Source organism: Strongylocentrotus purpuratus, unplaced genomic scaffold, assembly GCF_000002235.5.
Source record: "Strongylocentrotus purpuratus isolate Spur 01 unplaced genomic scaffold, Spur_5.0 spur5_contig_833, whole genome shotgun sequence".
Classification (NCBI taxonomy): domain Eukaryota; kingdom Metazoa; phylum Echinodermata; class Echinoidea; order Camarodonta; family Strongylocentrotidae; genus Strongylocentrotus; species Strongylocentrotus purpuratus.
The window spans coordinates 1,507,862-1,526,804 of record NW_022145539.1 but is presented as its reverse complement, the minus strand read 5'-3'; the positions used below and the strand labels follow the sequence as shown (position 1 = coordinate 1,526,804).

At 36.7% G+C, this 18,943-nt stretch overlaps 1 protein-coding gene across 1 annotated transcript; it reads right to left on the bottom strand.

The window, feature by feature from the left end:
• Positions 1-9,255: 9,255 nt before the first annotated feature.
• Positions 9,256-17,549, bottom strand: LOC115923549 (golgin subfamily A member 2-like). The gene is made up of 5 exons (XM_030984482.1): positions 17,417-17,549; positions 15,819-15,998; positions 14,890-14,996; positions 12,327-12,510; positions 9,256-9,558 (listed from the first exon to the last, which is right to left on the bottom strand). The coding sequence occupies exons 1-5, from the start codon at positions 17,508-17,510 to the stop codon at positions 9,299-9,301; spliced, it is 825 nt and encodes a 274-aa protein (XP_030840342.1). The 5' UTR covers positions 17,511-17,549; the 3' UTR covers positions 9,256-9,298.
• Positions 17,550-18,943: the final 1,394 nt, after the last annotated feature.

The window sequence follows — 18,943 nt, the reverse complement described above, 5'->3', positions numbered from 1 at the left end:
CTGTCGTCTGCTAACTCTTAGAGTGCACTGATAACAAATGAGATTACGTATCACCCATTCTGATTGGTTGAATGTGTCGTTATCAGTACGGAGCGCGTTTCTGATTGGATAGCCCTCTATGTCAACGAACTAACTGATCTTTGTTATCGTGCGCTTGTACTCGAGCGTAAGATCAGCTGAAGGGGAGGACCAAAGGTCAAGTCTTTAAATGTGTTTTGACTTTGACAATTCTTAAGATTATAACTGTCACGTAAAGAACTTTCGCTCCCATGCAGAGTATTCAATAGGTAAGTGAACAAAAAAGAGGTAATGAAGAAAAAGCGATGAAAGGGCGGTGAAAGGGATTTTAACTTCATATAAGTGGCTTTACATTTCAAAACCAGAATAGTGAGCTTACAGCTAGGCAGAGACTAAAACCGAATTTGTGTGCCGGTCGACCCATTCTATGCTAAATAGATGAGCATTGTATGCAAATCTAGGTTGGAGTTGAGCGATGTTATTGTGCAATGCTCGAGTTTACCTCTGGATAAGGTCACCTTCACATTACAGTGTATATTTTATTTTAAAAATATATCTGATTACGAACGAAATCAACGCTAGTAAATTTGTCAATGAAGTTAAAACAATCATTTCCATTGTCGCAATTCCAGGTTCATTGTTGAAATGATTTCTCCTTAAAGAGTGAGACAGAAAAAAAGAAGAAAGAAAATGGTCACTAATTAAATGAATTCTAAAATGATGCGTTTTACAATCTCATTTTGTTCTAAGCTGCGCCTTTTCATTAAATACGATATATTTTTCCCACTTGATTTCAGGATGGAGCGGTATGACGAATTTCAGAATGAAAATGGGAATTATCAAACATCGGCCGACACGAATTTATTTTCGACTCTTATGGGCTCATCATAATAGTGATTGTAAGAGTATTTATTCAGAATTCTAAAATTTAAAATATTAAATTCATTCAAAGTTTTCTGTGCTTTTCCGACCCACTTCTTGGCAATCCCTACCACCCCCCCCCCACCGAGTCAGGGCAAATGAACTGTGTTTTTCGTGCTGATATAGACCCCCCCCCCCCCCTTCCACGCCATAAACGTCACTGGCACGACTGGTCCAACTTTATGAATGTTTGCCCTATATTCGTGCTCGTATTGCCAAATGGACTCAGTTAAACCAGGGAATAACTCCCTGGTTAAACCTCCCATACCCATTACCCCGACAATAATGTGTTTCTAAAAGAGTGATTGACGGTTCATGATTTCGTTGTTAAAAGAGAGATTCATGACAGTTGAAGAATACATGTTTGTCTCATTGCTCCTTGTTTACATAGAAAAACAAATAGTCGTATCCAGTACGTCAAGGACATGACAAAGTCATACAGACATACGAATACAGACATACGAATTTATTATGATAAAAGTTAATAAAACAAAACTTACTTCTTGTACAAAAACGCCTCACGTACAATAAATACACATCATCAATATAGTAGTGATTATGATCAATTAATATAAATTGTAAAACTTGGATCAGCATTGTCACCATATAGGCGTGACCTTCAAAGGCATCGGTAATTTCAGGATTGATGGGCGCGATTTATTTATTATATCATATTATTATTATATCATATTGACCAACCTTGACCTAAGCCCCTTCCACACCATCTGGGAGATGTGTGATGGCTTCTGCTTCATGACCTCAAGCCAGATCTTCCTATCTGTTGATGTTCTGGTCGCTTCTGTGAGGGATCCTAGACATCGATCATATTATCATTATATTTTATAATTATTATAATATATTGCTATTATGTTATATCATTTTTTAAGGATATGACTACAGATCTATCGTGATCTATCGTGATTTTCTTTACTGGCCAGGTGTGTAAGATACTGAATAAGTGTGATATATTCATTTTGTTTAATGTTTAAATGACAAGTTTTTAACATTCTGATATCTCTGTCATATGGAATGAGCAAACGAAAATATACTCAAAGATTATGGTTCGGAAAGTGGAGATAAAAGACTATATCAGAAATGTTATCAAAGAAGGTTATAGGATTTCATAGAATTTTGTTGAAGTATGGGCGACTGACAGATACTATACTCTGATTGTAAAACATGTCGTTGAGATGTATCAGCAATCAAACATTTGAAAGATGGAATATTTTTTCATTTTCTGAGTAAAGTATAATCAAAATGAAAAATGTACACAACCGTCATGCGCAATCCACTCGACGTCATTTAACCTTACTTTGAGTTCAAGGCGCATTAACGATGCTATTATCATTTCGAAGAAACGAGGATATCAGATGGGATTTTTTTTTTGTATTGGCCTATTGCCAAAACTAGTATTGAACTGCCCCAGATAATATCATCTTTGGCTTGAACCCATAAAATGTGATTAGCAAACGGGTTGGGTTCTAGGACAATAACCCCCTGGACAATCACCCCCGGTCAATTAACAGCGGGACAATTACCCCCCCCCCCCCCCCCCACCAAAAAAAAAACACAAACAAACTTTTATTTAAACTAACTTGTTATCAGAGTGGACTTCCCCTTTAATGAACAGGGGAAGGGGGGCATTTCGGGGGGGGGGGTAGTTTTCCGGGGAATATTGTCCTTTGGGGTAGTTTTCCGGGGAGTGATCGACCAAGGGGTAATTGTCATGATACGAGCGCATTGACATTGCATTTCAGGCTAATAGCTCAAAAGTCTATATTAAAGACCGTCACCACTACTGGGCAAGAAGGGATTAGACCACACAGCGAGCCATCGAGGTCACTGTGACAGGTGGCTATCTCATTAACTCAGCTCTCATTTAACATAAGAAAAGAGGATCATGGGGGACCAACAGGCATCGATTGGGGAAGTTTTCTATATAGAGGGAGCAAGTAGCTACAAGTATGGCAGTGTGCCTTTAAAAGAAAGCATCGAGCCAAAACATCTTTTAGTGTCAATTGGTCAAGGCTCAAGAATAAGTCCCAACATGGGCTTCGAATCAAGCGGGAGTGGGAGGGTGGGGGGGGGGGGGTAGTCAACACAGTCGCTTTCAACAATTTGAAAATGAACTCTATACATAGGAGCAGTTAGATCGTATCAGTGCACTCCCCCCCCCCCCCACCCATATTCTGAGGACGCCCTCGAGTTCGACTCGTATCCATAAAAAAGTTTGGCAAAACCCCCTAATCAAGTTCGTCAGTTTTGATGTTCCAGGATGATGAAATGTAAATAAACAGCTTGATAGGCAGGTTAACCATACTATTACTCCCAATATATATTGTAAATGATCATCCCTGAAAGATTTTAAGGTAAGGAAACAGACTCCACATTGATCATAACCACAGTTACCTCGTTGTTTCCTGCCGTTCATTGTTTAGATCATCATGATAACATTGGTCAAGGTTGGGGTCCTGCAAACTTTTGCTAGATAAAGTTCATAAGTAAAATGTTGACCATTTATGCGGTATCTCTGAAATAATAATAATTTTGTTCCAGTTTAAATAGTAAAGTGAACCAATTGATCTAATTATGTTTGAGAATCTTTTATGAGTAGAAATGAACACTGCCACTGTAGTTAGCCGTGTCAGTAACGAGATTTTGAATTGGGGAAGTGAAAATGATTGAGAAAATACATTAGCATTGATCCAGTTATTGAGAGGGTATTGATGTAATGGGCGAGAGGGGAAGGGGGTGATAGGCACTGATTTAATTATGTGGAAAAAAGACAAATACAAGAAGTTATACGAAACGAATGGGATAACCTAGAAAGAGTACACTGCATTTTTATACTTCACTAATATTGTGTATCACACTTCACACTGAGGCACTCAATATGTTAGCATACATCAAGAAGGTTGGGTGGGATGTAGTGAAATAAGGGATGATTGGTGATTACCAAAGGCATTTGGCTTTCTTGCTCGGGAGCCCCATGGGAGCCCCATTAAAGCCCCTCTAAAGTGTTGGGAGCCCCAAATTCGCCAAAAATTAGATGGCAAAACTTCACCTAAATTGTATCATTATGTGGAAGAGGATGTCATTTAAGACACACTTCTGCAAAGATTCCCCCCCCCCCCCAAAAAAAAAAAAAAAAAAAAATGTGTTCGAAGACAAATATTGATCAAAGAAATTAAAGAACACTGGTACATAATGTGGGTTTTCTGTTGTACGCAGAAAACCTAAATTTTGTATTCTTTCATCAATATCCTCTTTCACATTATGATACAATTTAAGTGAAAAATTTTCCATCAAATTTCTGGGGCTCTCAACACTTCAGAGGGGCTTTCATGAACAAATAACCATACATATCTTTAAAAAAAAAAAAGCTTGCTAAATTTGCATAACAACGTTCAAAAGAGGATAACTTTCCTTAAAGATACAATTGAAAGAGGTCCCAAATCCACATCAACAGTTGCATAAGACATTACACTTGAAATAAGATCACAAACAAAAACTTTTACTCAGGATAGTCATTTTCATATTTCAATTTTTTAATCAATAAATTGAAAGTAGTCGAGTGTCTGTGCAATCGAGACACCTTGCGCAAGTTCCTAGCAAAAAATATTTCAACTAATATGAATAAAATACATAATCTAAGGCTCACAAAATATTACATTGTCGGCCTCTTAATTTCATAGGATAAAATTTGTATGTACATTTTATACAGCAAACAGGGTAGAACATATGACTTGTATAAAGCGTTGTCCGAGAGAGATAGAGAAAGAGAGAGAGAAAGAGAGAGAGAAAGAGAGAGAGAGAGAGAACGATACATCATTATGAGATTACATGCATATTTTTACACAGCTTTACAAATAGTAAATTCTCATGACGAAGTAGTTTACATAACAAGTTTAATGCCAATTTTGCATTGCATGTTTAATGCCACAGACATTCCAATTCTGCTGTTGTAAGACTAGAGCCAATATAATTATAATTCCTTATTAAGGAAATTGAACCATAGGCGATTGCAAGAAAGCAAATTAGAATATGATAGACCAGTTTAATAATGAACTTAAATTCATGTACAGTTCTGTCTAGAAACAGTACTAGAAAATTGTCTGCTTAATGGGACAGTATCTCTATTAATGGATCCAACTTCTATACATCAGTCGTTGCATCGTCAGGCATGCTTTAAGTCATACACAAGTATTTAGGTTTTTTCTAAGAAGTATGCATAAATTTGAATTCCTTTGTAAACTGGTCTATCATGTACAGTATTACAAGGACCATAAATTATCTCACTCTCTCCACAATGTACACAATTTTTTTTTTAAAGGTAATCTTTAGTTCGAGCAATGCAACTATATATCAAGAGAACCATCCTATTAAGGATGTTTTGTCTCTTTTGCAGACCTAAAACCCTGAAGTATCATTAATCCTGTGCTATATCGAAGAGGTCTAGTCTGTGATAAGGAACCTCTGATCACATGAAAAAAATGGAAATGGGCTTTCAATGAATAAATTTGCATGTTTAATTGCAGATCTTTATTTTCTAGACTCAAAAAATATTTGTACATAATTGAAAATTAATTTGACTGTTATATCTGACGATTTTCAGGGCAATTTCTTCCATGACATTATAATCTTATACCTCATTCTTTCGCAAAATTAGCAACATCACGTATTTCTACATACCACAAAAAAAATCATGTGTATACATGAAAACTTAATCTCAATTTAAAAAAAAATGATATATGGTCAAGCAGTGCAATCATTCTATGATTAGCAATACAACAATATTGCAAAATACATTAATTTCCTTATTGATAAATACTTGTACAAAATAAAAAGGAAAGCAAAACAAAGGAAAAAGCATTCACTCTTACACATTACAAGATGCAAGAGTAATAATACCAACAAGTAAGTATCTTAAAACTTTCCTTTGTTTTTATGTCAAGGGATGTATTTTTTTACCACTTCTGTAGTTTATTGTTGAATACTTGTTGTCCAAATAGTTGCAATATTTTACACTCTACAACATGTGTATTCAACAAAAAATTTCAAGGAGGAAGGATTACATGGGAATACATGGTTCGGATTTTGGCAAATAAAAACAAATAAAAAGAAAGAGATCCTCCATTGAGCTTTTTGTAACATACAATTACATGTAAGATTCCAGCAATTCCAATAATAATTAATAAATTTCATCTAGTGTACATCTTAAAATTAACTTTACAAAATTCATTTTATGAGAACTGTAATAAATATTTAAATCATCATCGACTTGATTCAAGGAATGTGTCTAAACTTAATGATTATACGAACTATTGTCACAAAAATTTTGTTTGTAAGAACAATTAACATATTCTTATTTCACAAACTTAGAAAACAATAATGATATTTAGGTGAGAAATACTGAAGCAAAAAATGGCTGATAAACTGGGACAAAAGTGTAGCATCGTTACATAAAATAAATTATAAAGTAAATGTATAACCTATAAATCCTAACTTGACCGTGTACAAAAGTAAAATAATACAGGTACGAGCACTGTATTTGGACTATTAAACATGGAGTGACTACCGAACTAACGCTAAGTCATATTTCAAGAGAGCACATACCCTGTATAGTATGATAACGATTCAGTATTTAGCAAAAACAGAGCAATTATACTACTATAGCCAGAAGCGGGGGCTGTTTAGGTAATTATATATAACACAAACGTGAACGCAACTATTTTCAAAGAAATCGACTGAAGGGCTGTTTAAAAACCCTATTGTATGCCCCACAGAAATCATGTTCAGATTTTGTACTGCATAATTCTCATGTCTGCACATTTCATTTCTATGGGTGAAACACAAGGCTACAGAAATCACCATGGGTTTATTTATTTTTTAGGAAGTAGTTGCTTTTATGTTACATGCGTGAATCAATCACATTTTTAAAGTCAGTTTACGATGAATTCTGCAAGACATATTTAGAGCCAACACCACAAGTGCCGTACAAAAGTAAATGAGAAATCATCATCATCATCATATATATTTTGGGAAGTCCCCACTTCCCTATACTACACACAATACAAAGTTGGCTACAGCTGATTGTGTGATCGTACTTTATTCCAAGCGAGTCCTGTGATGCAAGGCACTTGAGAAATGCATATCTCTAATCAAACAAATCGCGCACACAAAGAAGTAGAATCATGAACTAGATTTTGTTTTTAGAAAAAACGTTATCTCCTTCCTCTATGACCTGTACTACCGTACTTTGTTGCAATAGTATCATGATGTTGCAATAAGTACTCTGCTGTTGCAACAACTTCTGATAGACCTATTCGTAATGTAACCAAATTTATGTACACCCTGTATATGCCTTTGTAAAGTGCCTTGTTACCAATTATTTCATTCACCTGTTTACGAGTAATTGTATTTCACTAGTCAGAATGAGAATTGGATACATTCTGTGTTGTTACATAGGACAAGCCATGTTTGTCCTACCTAGCAACAACTAATGTATGAAATTTGAATTATAACTATCGAGATACATTTATTCTTAACAGGTGAATGAAATCATATGTATTGAGGCACTTCAAAAAGGCATATGAATGAATTGGGTTACTTTACGAAAATAGCCTATTGCTTGTTGCAATATCCATATCCTTTTAGTAAACCATGAACATGTAACATACCTTCTGGCAGAATGTGTAGAACCACATCACATATCTGTCCGGAGCAAGAAAGGCACTAACTCTGTGTTAAAGTATATGAGTTAACACCCTTCTGGCTCCTAACAGACAATAAAATAATAAGAGGAAATACTTCCAAGAGATCAATCACCATTTTACAAACGCACCGTACTTCATTCAAAAGAACATGACGTACTCAGTAATGTACTTTATACATATATCAAAACTTGGTCATAGTTCATGAACACGATGCTGAAATGTCCTGTGTGACTACTAAGTGTTGACTATTATCTGCATCACAATTCATGTCTCATGTTGGGTTAAAAAAATTACTTATGAAACAGGTTCCCTAGAATACATATCTGAATTTAAATAGCAATCTCAAGTCATTCAAGTAAGTTTACTGAAAAGTATCACAACTGAATGGCTGATTTAACATCATTCATGTACAACCTTCAAGAGCTAACAAGGTAGAAAGTAAATATAGAATGAAATCAATGAATCATTTTACTTGATGATAAAAATCAGTACAGCGAAGTTTTGTGAGTGATATTGTTGCAGTGTAGCCCGAAAAGCTAAGATCGGTTTCCACTGTTGACCTTGTATTGATTAGCTGTTGCTGACAATGAATATTTAAATATAAAGGAAGAAAAACATCTATTTCCATACTACAAGCAAAACCCTGCTTTAGATTGTACACATGTTTCTTAATCCACAGAGACAATAGAAGTGAATGTTGCATACTGAGTGGATGGACTGAAAAAGGAAGCAAACTTATACTATACTATCATACTATGTTCTCACATAAAAGCTTGATAGTGAACAGACTTTCTAACAGTTGAAGTTCAAAGCAATTTGATTCCAATTAATTTTGTGGCAAAAAGGAATTTGTTTCACTTTGAGAAAGCTTAAATAAAATAAAATTGTTAAACTTTGGTTTGTCTTGGAAATCATGCATATGGCAAATGGATCCATTAAGTATGTGCATGGATTTTGCCGGATAATGCAGCTACAATTATATTTTTTCCTTCAACTCTGCCTTTACCCTTTTAGTAACCTAGAGACCTTTGAGAGAGTAGATTGACTTCAACAGCTTGTTCATTAGAAGCTGAAGTTCTCTTGTGAAACTAGGAAGCCAGTACAGACGTAAAACCTGACTCAATAGTGACTCGTAATGGATGGAACTGGTGCCATGAGCAGTCACATCATTATGCATCGATGAGAATATCTCAACAATACCTGCATGGCATGAAGTCCCTGTCTCTTTAAGATGATGATACAGTTAATGACAGCCAAGGATAAAACCCATGCATTGATTTCACTTTACAAGTTCAAGCCAGGAGGTCAGAGGAAACACCTAGCCGGAGAATCTCTTAGTCATGGATGGAAAAGGTGATACTCATCGTCAGTCACATCATCATCATACATGTACTTGAAGGAGTACATCTGAACAATACTTGCATGGCCTGAACTTGAAGTCCCTGTCTCTTTAAGATGATGATACGGTTAATGACAGCCGAGGATAAAACCCATGCTTGGATTTCACTTTACAAGTTCAAGCCAGGAGGCCAGAGGAAACACAAACCGGTAGCCAAAGAATCTCTCAGTCATGGATGGATCAGGTGATATAATGTACATTGTCAGTCACATCATCATACGTCACGTCACGTCACGTCACGTCATCATACGTGAAGGAGTACATCTGAACAATACTTGCATGGCATGAAGTCCCTGTCTAGGATGGTGCTCCGGTCGATGCTCGTTGCGGAGGATCCCATTTCCTGTAGGAGCTGGATGATCTGCTGTGCCGTGTGCTCGCTGCGAGGGAGCTGTTCGGGTGAAGGTAACGCTGCTGTCTGGTAATGGTCGTCTGCGAGCGATACGTCTTCAAAGCTCCCATCGCCATCTCCACTCTCTGTGGATGACGAGGGCCAGTCCATGTCTATCAAAAGACAATAAAATGAACAATATATTAAAGATAAAAGAATATGACACATACTACACTTAAAAGAGAGAGAGAGAGAGAATAGGGGAGAGGGAAGGGGAGAGGGGGAGAGGGAGGGAGAGGAGAGAGATAGAGAGATAGTGAGAAAGAGAGAGAAAGAGAGAGAGAGAGAGAGAGAGAGAGGCAGGGAGTCAGAGTCAGAGAAAGGAAGCATAATCAAGAGAAAAAGATGGAAATTAAGAGAGAGGGAGGGAGAGAAGGATGAGAACCATTCAATGTCTACCAAAAGACAATCAAAATGAACAAAACATTCAGACCAATCTATTTCACACATACTATACACTATCATGTATCTGTAAAGCCCATTGCACACTATACGATCTGACTACGATCCGACTTTGGACAAATTTCCGATAGTATTTGATGTGAACATGAAAACTTGTAAAAAGTAAAAACACAATGATTAAGGATCTGAATAGTCAAAGGATTACTAAAATCTAAATTTCAATCGTGTCAAGCTTCCTTGGGGAGGAAAAGCTCAATCGCCTCAGAATCCCAATGATGTCAGACCAGTCGTGCGATTGTCTACGATTTGAAACTGATTCTGCTTTAATTCTGAGTAGAATGCTTAATTGCACCGAAATTCCAAAAGTTAAAATTCATATATTATTTAGAATGTAAATCAGGAAGACTAACACTTCTTCAAAAATCAGATCGCAGGAAAGATTGTATAGTGTGCGGTAGGCTTAAGGCTCTTTAAGAGCTATTAACATATTGTTTTGTTCTTATGTAACCTAAAGAATTTTCAATTCTTATACACCTTTTTCATATATATGTGAATGTTTTATAAGTTCAATACAATCAAATACCCTGCCCTGTGTCTGTGAAATATACTCTGAGAAAAATTTTGCCAAAGCTTTTTTCATGTTTTTCTTCTATCCTTTTCGTATTTTCCATTTATTTTCGTTAAGTAAAATTTGCCTTGTTACAACATTCTTAAAAATACTGATTCTATCCCTCAGTAGATAGATGAATTTATATTTGACATTGATTAAAAAAGAATCACTGAGATAAAGTCCCAATTTCATATAGAACTATAAAACAGTAATCTCTCTCTGATCTTTCTGCCTTATACTAGTGACCTTTGACCTTTCTACCTTACGGTATACTAATGGCCTCTGGAATCATGTGCAGTAGGATTGCAAAACAGAGGAAACTATAGATGATTGAAATGGTGACTACAAGAACTAAAATTTAATTTCATCTGTCTCTTGCTTATTATCCAACTCGATAAGAAAGAAAGAAATTTATAATTATGGATATCTGTACACTAATAAATCAATCGCGATAACATCTTAACAAATGAATTTGAAGTACATGCAAATACTATACAAGTACAAGGGCTTTAAATAATAGTTTGACAATGCAAAAACACTCGATGCACTGCGTAACCTTTTCCTAAAGAGTCCTAATATCTTGAACAAACATGTAGAGGATTTCTTTTGATCTTCTATTGATTTTGAAGATGTGATCTTTGAACCCCTGATAGCCTGGGATGTTATCAGTGTGCAGAAGGTTATGAGATACGAGGACACGGCAGGGCAAATCATATCGGGTGATATGTGGAGATTACCTAATGCTCATTTGAACAGCTATTTTTTTCTCATGAAGAGATATCGATTGATTAGCATTTAAAGGTACATGTAGTCTGAGTTCTGTTAATGACAAAAGACAATTACTTGTCAAATGAATAAATTTCTTGATTAATTTGGGTATAATGAGTATAAGAGCTGCATAATTAGCAAAGAAAGATAATATTAATAATAATGAATTCATATAGCGCATTTTCCATATACATATTCAAATGCCTTTACTTTTATATCAAGAGATAGAGTCATGTGATTTTGTTGATAGAAAAGGTTCATGAAAAGGTTTTTGGCTTAGAAAAGCCTTGTTAATCAATGATTAAAGTCGAGACCATGGCCTATATGCTGAAATCATAGCCATCATAATAACAAACATACAAAAACAAAGACAAAGACAAATAAACAAAAACACGACAGATTTCAATCGGCCATCTGATCAACTAGGCAATGATTGATGGCAAGACCATGGCCTACATCTTCATAACAAAAACACAAAACCAAAGACAAACAAATACCACCAACTACAGATTTCAATTAGCAATCTAATCAACTTCTTTACTTGGTAATGATTGGTGTCGAGACCATGGCCAACATGTTAAAATCATAGCCATCGCAATAACAAACACAAAAACAAATATTTAAAAACCGCCGGATTTAGATTGGCAATCTTATCAACTTGGTAATGATCGGTGTCAAGACCATGGTCAACATGCTAAAATCAGAGCCATCACAATAACAAAACAAAAATCCAACCATTTCTTTCTTACATATTATTATGCCTTCAAATGATCCAATGAAAAAAGAATTTTCTGTTGTATGATAGATGAATCAATAAATTCAAGGTGGCTGTCCAACATACAGCAACCAAATTCTAATATTTTACTGTCAATATTTGACTATTTTGTTAACTGCAACCAAAATACAATAATTATGTATAAAGTAGTACTTCTATTATATTTACTTCATGTTGATGTTACTGTTTTTATTAGGGAATTATGGAATTGAATAAATGCTGAATTGTTGAATTATTATTCAATTCAATTCATTTCAATTGACCATCTATTTAACTTGGTAATAATAAACCCTTAAAAAGTGAAGAAATATCCTGAAAAAGCTTACCATTCTGATTGGAATGCTCCATCTTTTCGTCTGCTTCTTCGGCGTGTTCAATCTTGAAAGCATTCCTTGGATCTTGAGGTGGACTGAGAGCCTTCTTGATCTCACTCTGATGGGCGTAGGGGTGCAGGTGCTGCTTCTCCTGTAGTAGCTGGACTACGAGGTTCTGGAGCTGGTTCAGCTTAGCCTGTAGATGGAGTGACAGTGAGAGAGGGGGAGAGGGGAGGGACAGAGAGAGAGAGAGGGGGGGGGTGGATGAAAGAGGGATGATATAGATAGATACAGAGAGAGAGTGATAGAGAAAGAGAGAGAGAGAGAGAGGGAGTGATAGAGAGAGAGAGATAGAGAGAGAGAGGGAGGAAGTGATAGGGAGGGAGAGAGGGGGAGATGGAGGAAGAGAGAAAAGGAAGGTGGATGACAGAGGGAGAATGAGAGAAAGAAAGAGGGAGGAATGATGGAGATAGAGAGAGAAAGAGAGAGAGAGAGGGAGGAGGGAGCGAGAGAGAAATAAGGAGGAGGGAGACAGAGGGAGAAGAGGAAGAGAAAGAGGAAAGAAAGGAAGGAAGGAGGAAGGGAGGGAGGGAGAGTGAAAGAGAGAGAGAGAGGGAGAGGAAGGGGGAGGAGGAAGAAGAAGCAAGAGGAAACAGATATACAAAGAGTCAGAGTCAGAGAAAGAAAGCAGGATCAAGAGAAAAAGAAAGAAAGAGATATGGTGGGAAAAATGGATAGTTGATAAAATACATTGTCACTATGAACTAACATAGGATTACTATATAACATATGAGACTTTGGAACTGGACATCATATGGAATAGCCATATTTTTCACAACTTTAGTCTTCATTGTATTAAAAAGAAACATTATTGCTAGAGCACACGTCATGTTTCTCTGTTTTGCATCAGAATGAGATTTCTACATAATATTGTAGATTGGTTGATCCTGAATATATTGTCACAAGTATGAACTAGAAGGTGTTCGGTTTTAGTTGTAATATTCTCCCGCTTGTTATCATTATTCCTGACACAAACTACTTGTGCATGTACATAGGAACAAGTAGGAAATATCACAATATATGCGAAAGAGGAACAACAACCAACTTTGGTCTTTCCATAAGCTGCTTATCTGAGGAATTTTTAAACATCGATATCTTGTATAGATAAAACAAGTTCAACAATGGCTCAAAGGTCACCTTGATCTCGGTTCAGCTTTATCAGATTAGGGCCCGGTTTCATAAAACTCGTTATCAATAACAAATGCTATATTTCTATGGCAAATTGGCTCTCAGCCAATCAAATGCCACGATTTCAGTAGCTTATAACAGTTATTGAAAATTGTTATTGATAACAAGTTTTATGAAACAGGGCCCAGAAAAAAACAATGTAATTGTAAATATCAAAGTATATATCTATAGCGGAATCATCAATAACTCATCAAGTTTTCAAGTTATTTACACAAGTTTAAAAAAGATTATTAGACTTAGAAATATCTTGAGTTCAATTCTTATCAAAAAGCTAACCCAAATTTAACCTATCTACATGTACATTGTCAGGGCAAAGGGATCTATGAGCCATTTACCAACGTTTGAACAAATATTACTCTCATCAAAAGACTAGAAGATAAACCATACCCATGTGAAGCTTTAAGATATATATCTTGTTACCTTTATGAACAGATATTGTTTTGAAGGTGTGAACTTTGGGTTGAAATATGCCATGTGATTAGCTATCAGGTGGTTATGAGTAATCTAGATCACATCCATCAAAGGTGAATTAAGGTTCTTGACTGTATGAATCAAGTAAATCTATTATGTTGATGCTCTGATATACTCATTTATCATTTGGTTAATTATACATGTATATGTACATATTCACATGATAAAGCATGTACTGTAGCCAAACAATGAAATGACCTCTAAATGACATAGATTTGTGATTTCCTTTGTCCTTGCTTGTGACGACATTGTAATATCTTTTGACAACAACACACAACTGAAAAGCAATAGGTGTACTCAAAATGATTACCTCACTTTACCAAATCATTAATTAGATGTACATGTAAATGTGCTGTACTGTCCTGTTTGGCGCTACGATTTATAATCTTCAAATGTAATTGATAAAGCGTGTTTCCATATTATATTATGATTTCACTAGAACCAATACCAGAATACCTCCTTATGACCATTATTCAATCCAATTAACCACCTTTTTTTAAAGATTCTAAAATAAATACTTTGATTTTACAATCTAAAGGAATCCTACATCATCATCAGCATGGTCATTATTTGTCGTCATCATCATCATCATCATCATCATCATCATCATCATCATCATCGTCAATTATCATCATCATCTGTCGTCGTCGTCGTCGTCGTCGTCGTCGTCACCACCACCACCACCACCACCACCACCACCACCACCACCACCACCACCACCATCATCATCACCACCATCATCATCATCATCATTGCCATCATCATCATCATCATCATCATCCATCTTCATCACCATTGTCATCCATCGTCATCATCATCATCATTGTGATAAAAAATTAATCAATTTTGTTCATACCTCCATATCTTCTTTCTCTCTTGCCAATGTAGTGACAAACCGTTCTCTATCGTCCTGCCTCCTCTTCATAATGTCCCTCTGATTGTGATATAAGGTGATGTATTCTCCTGCAAATAACGTCATAAATAATGTCATCATAAAAACCTACTTGTATTGAGTGAATCAGACAATCAATACCTTTACTACAATACAATAAAGATGTCATATTATGGATTGACCTACACGTAGAGTACAACATTTATTATTCTACACACACACACATAAATATATATATATATATATATATATATATATTATAATTGGAGAAATTGGCATTCACAAGTTAACAATCATGAAAATCTGATTCAATTCTCTTCATTATATTTTACCAATACTACTCAATTAAAATATCTATTTGTGACCATTAAACTTATGGAAAGTGGGATACTGTTCCACGTTTTCAAGGAAGCTACTGTATAATGTTTTTCGGTAGATGAGAGTCTAGTCTGGGTTTAAGAATAATTATTTTATATTTGTCAGTTGTTGACCAAAGGTTGAGTGCCGCATCTTGCACTCATCGGAGTAACTGCCAACGTTTGAAAATAAGAATTAGGAATTTCTAGCAGGGTTGGCACGGCCTTACCATGGCCATGTATGTAGCAGCAGTGTAACTGACTATACGTGGTAAATCTGTACAAAAAGCGAATACAAATTTGCTGCTCAATTGTGCAGGCATTCAACGCATGCAATAGAGGAACTCTCAAATCAAGGTACATGATAAAACAAGCTAAATTTGGCTTTTAAAAAAATATTTAAAAAATTGGTCTTTCATAATTTTGAAAAATCTGAATATTTGAATTTGTAGGGTCCTAACAATCCAGAAAATCAGAATATTCCGGTTAACTTGGAAGGGTTGGCAGGTATGCGCAAATGAAGTGAAATGAACGAACCTATCGTCTCTGTTTCTCCAGCCAGCTGGAGATTGACGTGCTCCAGCTCCTGGATCCTATCGTCGAGCTCCGCCCTTACTCTCATCTCATAGACAAACTTCTCCTGGAGCTTCTCCATGGCCAGCTCCAGGGTCTCGTACGCTTCCTGCGTGACGGGACTCTGCGCTCTGCTGGATCCACCTGAACGATTCAATGAGGTCAAAGGTCATATGAATTATAATTTGGATACATATATAGAGTCAAAACTGCTTTAGTGACCACCTGTGTAAAGAGACCACATTTTTGGTTTCCCTTGAAAATGGTTTCTCATTGAAACATGTACTAAACTGAAGGAACCTGTCTACAAAGACCACTTTTGGTACTTCCCTTGGGCGGTCACTAGACGCGTACACAGGGGGGGGGGGGGTTTGGAGGGGTTAAACCCCCCCCCCCCCCCCCCTTGGTATTTTTTTGTGTGTAAACCCCCCCTAAAATTCCCTAACCCCCCCCCCCCCCCCTTTTGAATTTTTTTTTTTTTTTTTTATTAAAAAAAAAAAAAATTCCCATGGCTGACCTCAAAAAGATGACCTTACCCCCCCCCCCCCCCCCAATGGAGCAAAATGTCAAATTTTCAAATTTCGATACCAAAAAAAAGAAAAAGTGTCCTCCCCCCCCCCCCCCCCCCCCCCCCCCCCCCCCCCCCCCCCCCCCCCCCCCCCCCCCGCTTATTCAGCGGCTGGCTGAGTCGTTGCGAAATTTTCGGCCTGATTTATAAATGTTAATACCCTCCCCTTGAAAAAATCCTGCGTACGCGCCTGGCGGTCACTGTAGACAGGTGTGACTGTAGAACTTGATTGAAATAACGTCTCTATGCACTTTACAGATATCATTATTATCCTGGTTATCGGATTCATTCACGCACAATGTACTCCATCTCCGCTCTCTGGGGAGTATTCCTACCATATGGTCACTATGAGGACATATGGTAATTACTAAAACGAAGGCTTACGTCATCCTACCAGGTCCCCATTCTTCTCCTGGGTATGGAGTGGCAAATCTCATGATCTGACTATGACTGCATTTTCCAGGAATTGAAACATAAGTAGATACAGAGTTTAATGTGAACTATTTCTTTTTTAAGTTTGAAATTGCCATGGTAAAAAGTAACATCCAATTACCCAATTTACCCAGTCTTGTTAAAGGCATTGAAGTTCTAAAGTTTTACTCATTTTTATTGTTATTTCCATATCAAATGTCAAAGAATGATAAGTGTGGATATTAATACACCAGTATACCACTAGTTCTCATATGTAGCCTGGGCATTATAATAATAATGATAATAATATTAATAATAATAATAATAGCTCACATTTATAATAATACTTTGTTTCTAGGCGCAGCACATATTATTACCCGGGTCATCGGATTCAGGCTTACCGGCAACACAATGTATGCACATTTTCCACTCCCTGGGGAGCATTCCAGCCAGTCGCCATTTTACAAGTGCCACTTGCTAATCCAACCACATTAACTTTCTTATCCTACCGGGTACCAATTTAACACCTGGGTGGAGAGTGGCAAATGTAGATCAATGATGTTATTGTCCATTGATGGCTCACCTGAGTTATATCTGAGTTGATCTGTTTCTTTAAGTAGATGTTTGTACTCTTCCTGCTGGTCATCCAAAGCTTGCCTTAGATGGTCTCTCTCCATTTCAAGCTGTCTGATAGCAGCCGACAAGGAGTCAACCTGCAACAAACAATATTGTGATACAACCATGTTAATCTTGAAGGCAGTAAGTCACTTTCGCAGACTTGTGCATACTCTATGAAACTTGGCGAGCGTTTAAATTACATCCTTCAGGAATTGTGTGTAAAATGTTACAATAACAGGTTCAGGAACTTCCTTGTAAGAAAGGAAAATCTAGCCACGTTTTCATATTGCTGCATAGGAAGCTACTCTCAAATCAACAGATAAAATGGTCAAATAAATTTTTTATGAAATCAAATAAGTACGATTAGGATAAGGGTTGCTATTGGTTTTTTTGTTAGGCTTAGGGTTGGGGTTAGGTATAGTATTTGATCAAGGGCTACAGGAAAGAATTCAGCAACTGTTGGAAATTGAAGTGCAGCATTGTTGCAAGAGCATATGTCATTCAATCATTTGGACAATGAGTAGCTTTTTCTTCTTCCTGATAACGAAACAGGTACATCAATTTCAAGTTTATTTCCATAGCAGATATCAGAATATCTACATTAAAAACTAGATGGAACTTCGACTGCGTGCAGTCGAAAGTGATGCCTCCGTCGTAGAGCAATTTTACAAACCAAAACGGAAGAAATTTTTCAAATTCAAGTTCGGTTGTAATCCATTAACATGTTCTCAGATTATCGTGATTACAAGCTATTTCTCATATACATGTATGACCCTTTGATCTTTGACCTCATGACCCCAAATGCAAGATACATACATGTCTTGAGTTTGATGGTAATCCATCCATCGGTTCTAATGATAATGCAATCACAAGCTATTTTTGCATACATAATGAGCCCCATGACCTTTGACCTTGACCTCATGACCCCAAAATCTAATCAGTTCATTGCCTCAGCAAGATACATACATGTCCCGAGTTTCATGGTAATCTGTCCATCTGTTCTAATGATAATGTGATCACAAGCTATTTTTGCATACATGAGCCCTGTGACCTTTGACCTATGACCCCAAAATCTAATCAATTCATTGGCTCTGCAAGTTACATACATGACCAAAGTTTGGTAGGAATCCATCTGTCGGTTCTTGAGATAACGCGATCACAAGCTATTTTTACATACATAATGAGCCCTGTAACCTTTGACCTTTGACCTCGTGACCCCAAAATCTAATCAATTCATTGGCTTTGCAAGTTACATACATGACCAAAGTTTGGTAGGAATTCATCTTTTGGTTCTTGAGATAACGCGATCACAAGCTATTTTTGCATACATAATGACCCCTGTGACCTTTGACCTTGTGACCCCCAAATCTAATCAATTCATTGGCTCTGCAAGTTACATACATGACCAAAGTTTGGTAGGAATCCATCAGTCGGTTCTTGAGATAACGCGAACACGAGAACGGGACGTACGTACGTACAACCCGAAAACATA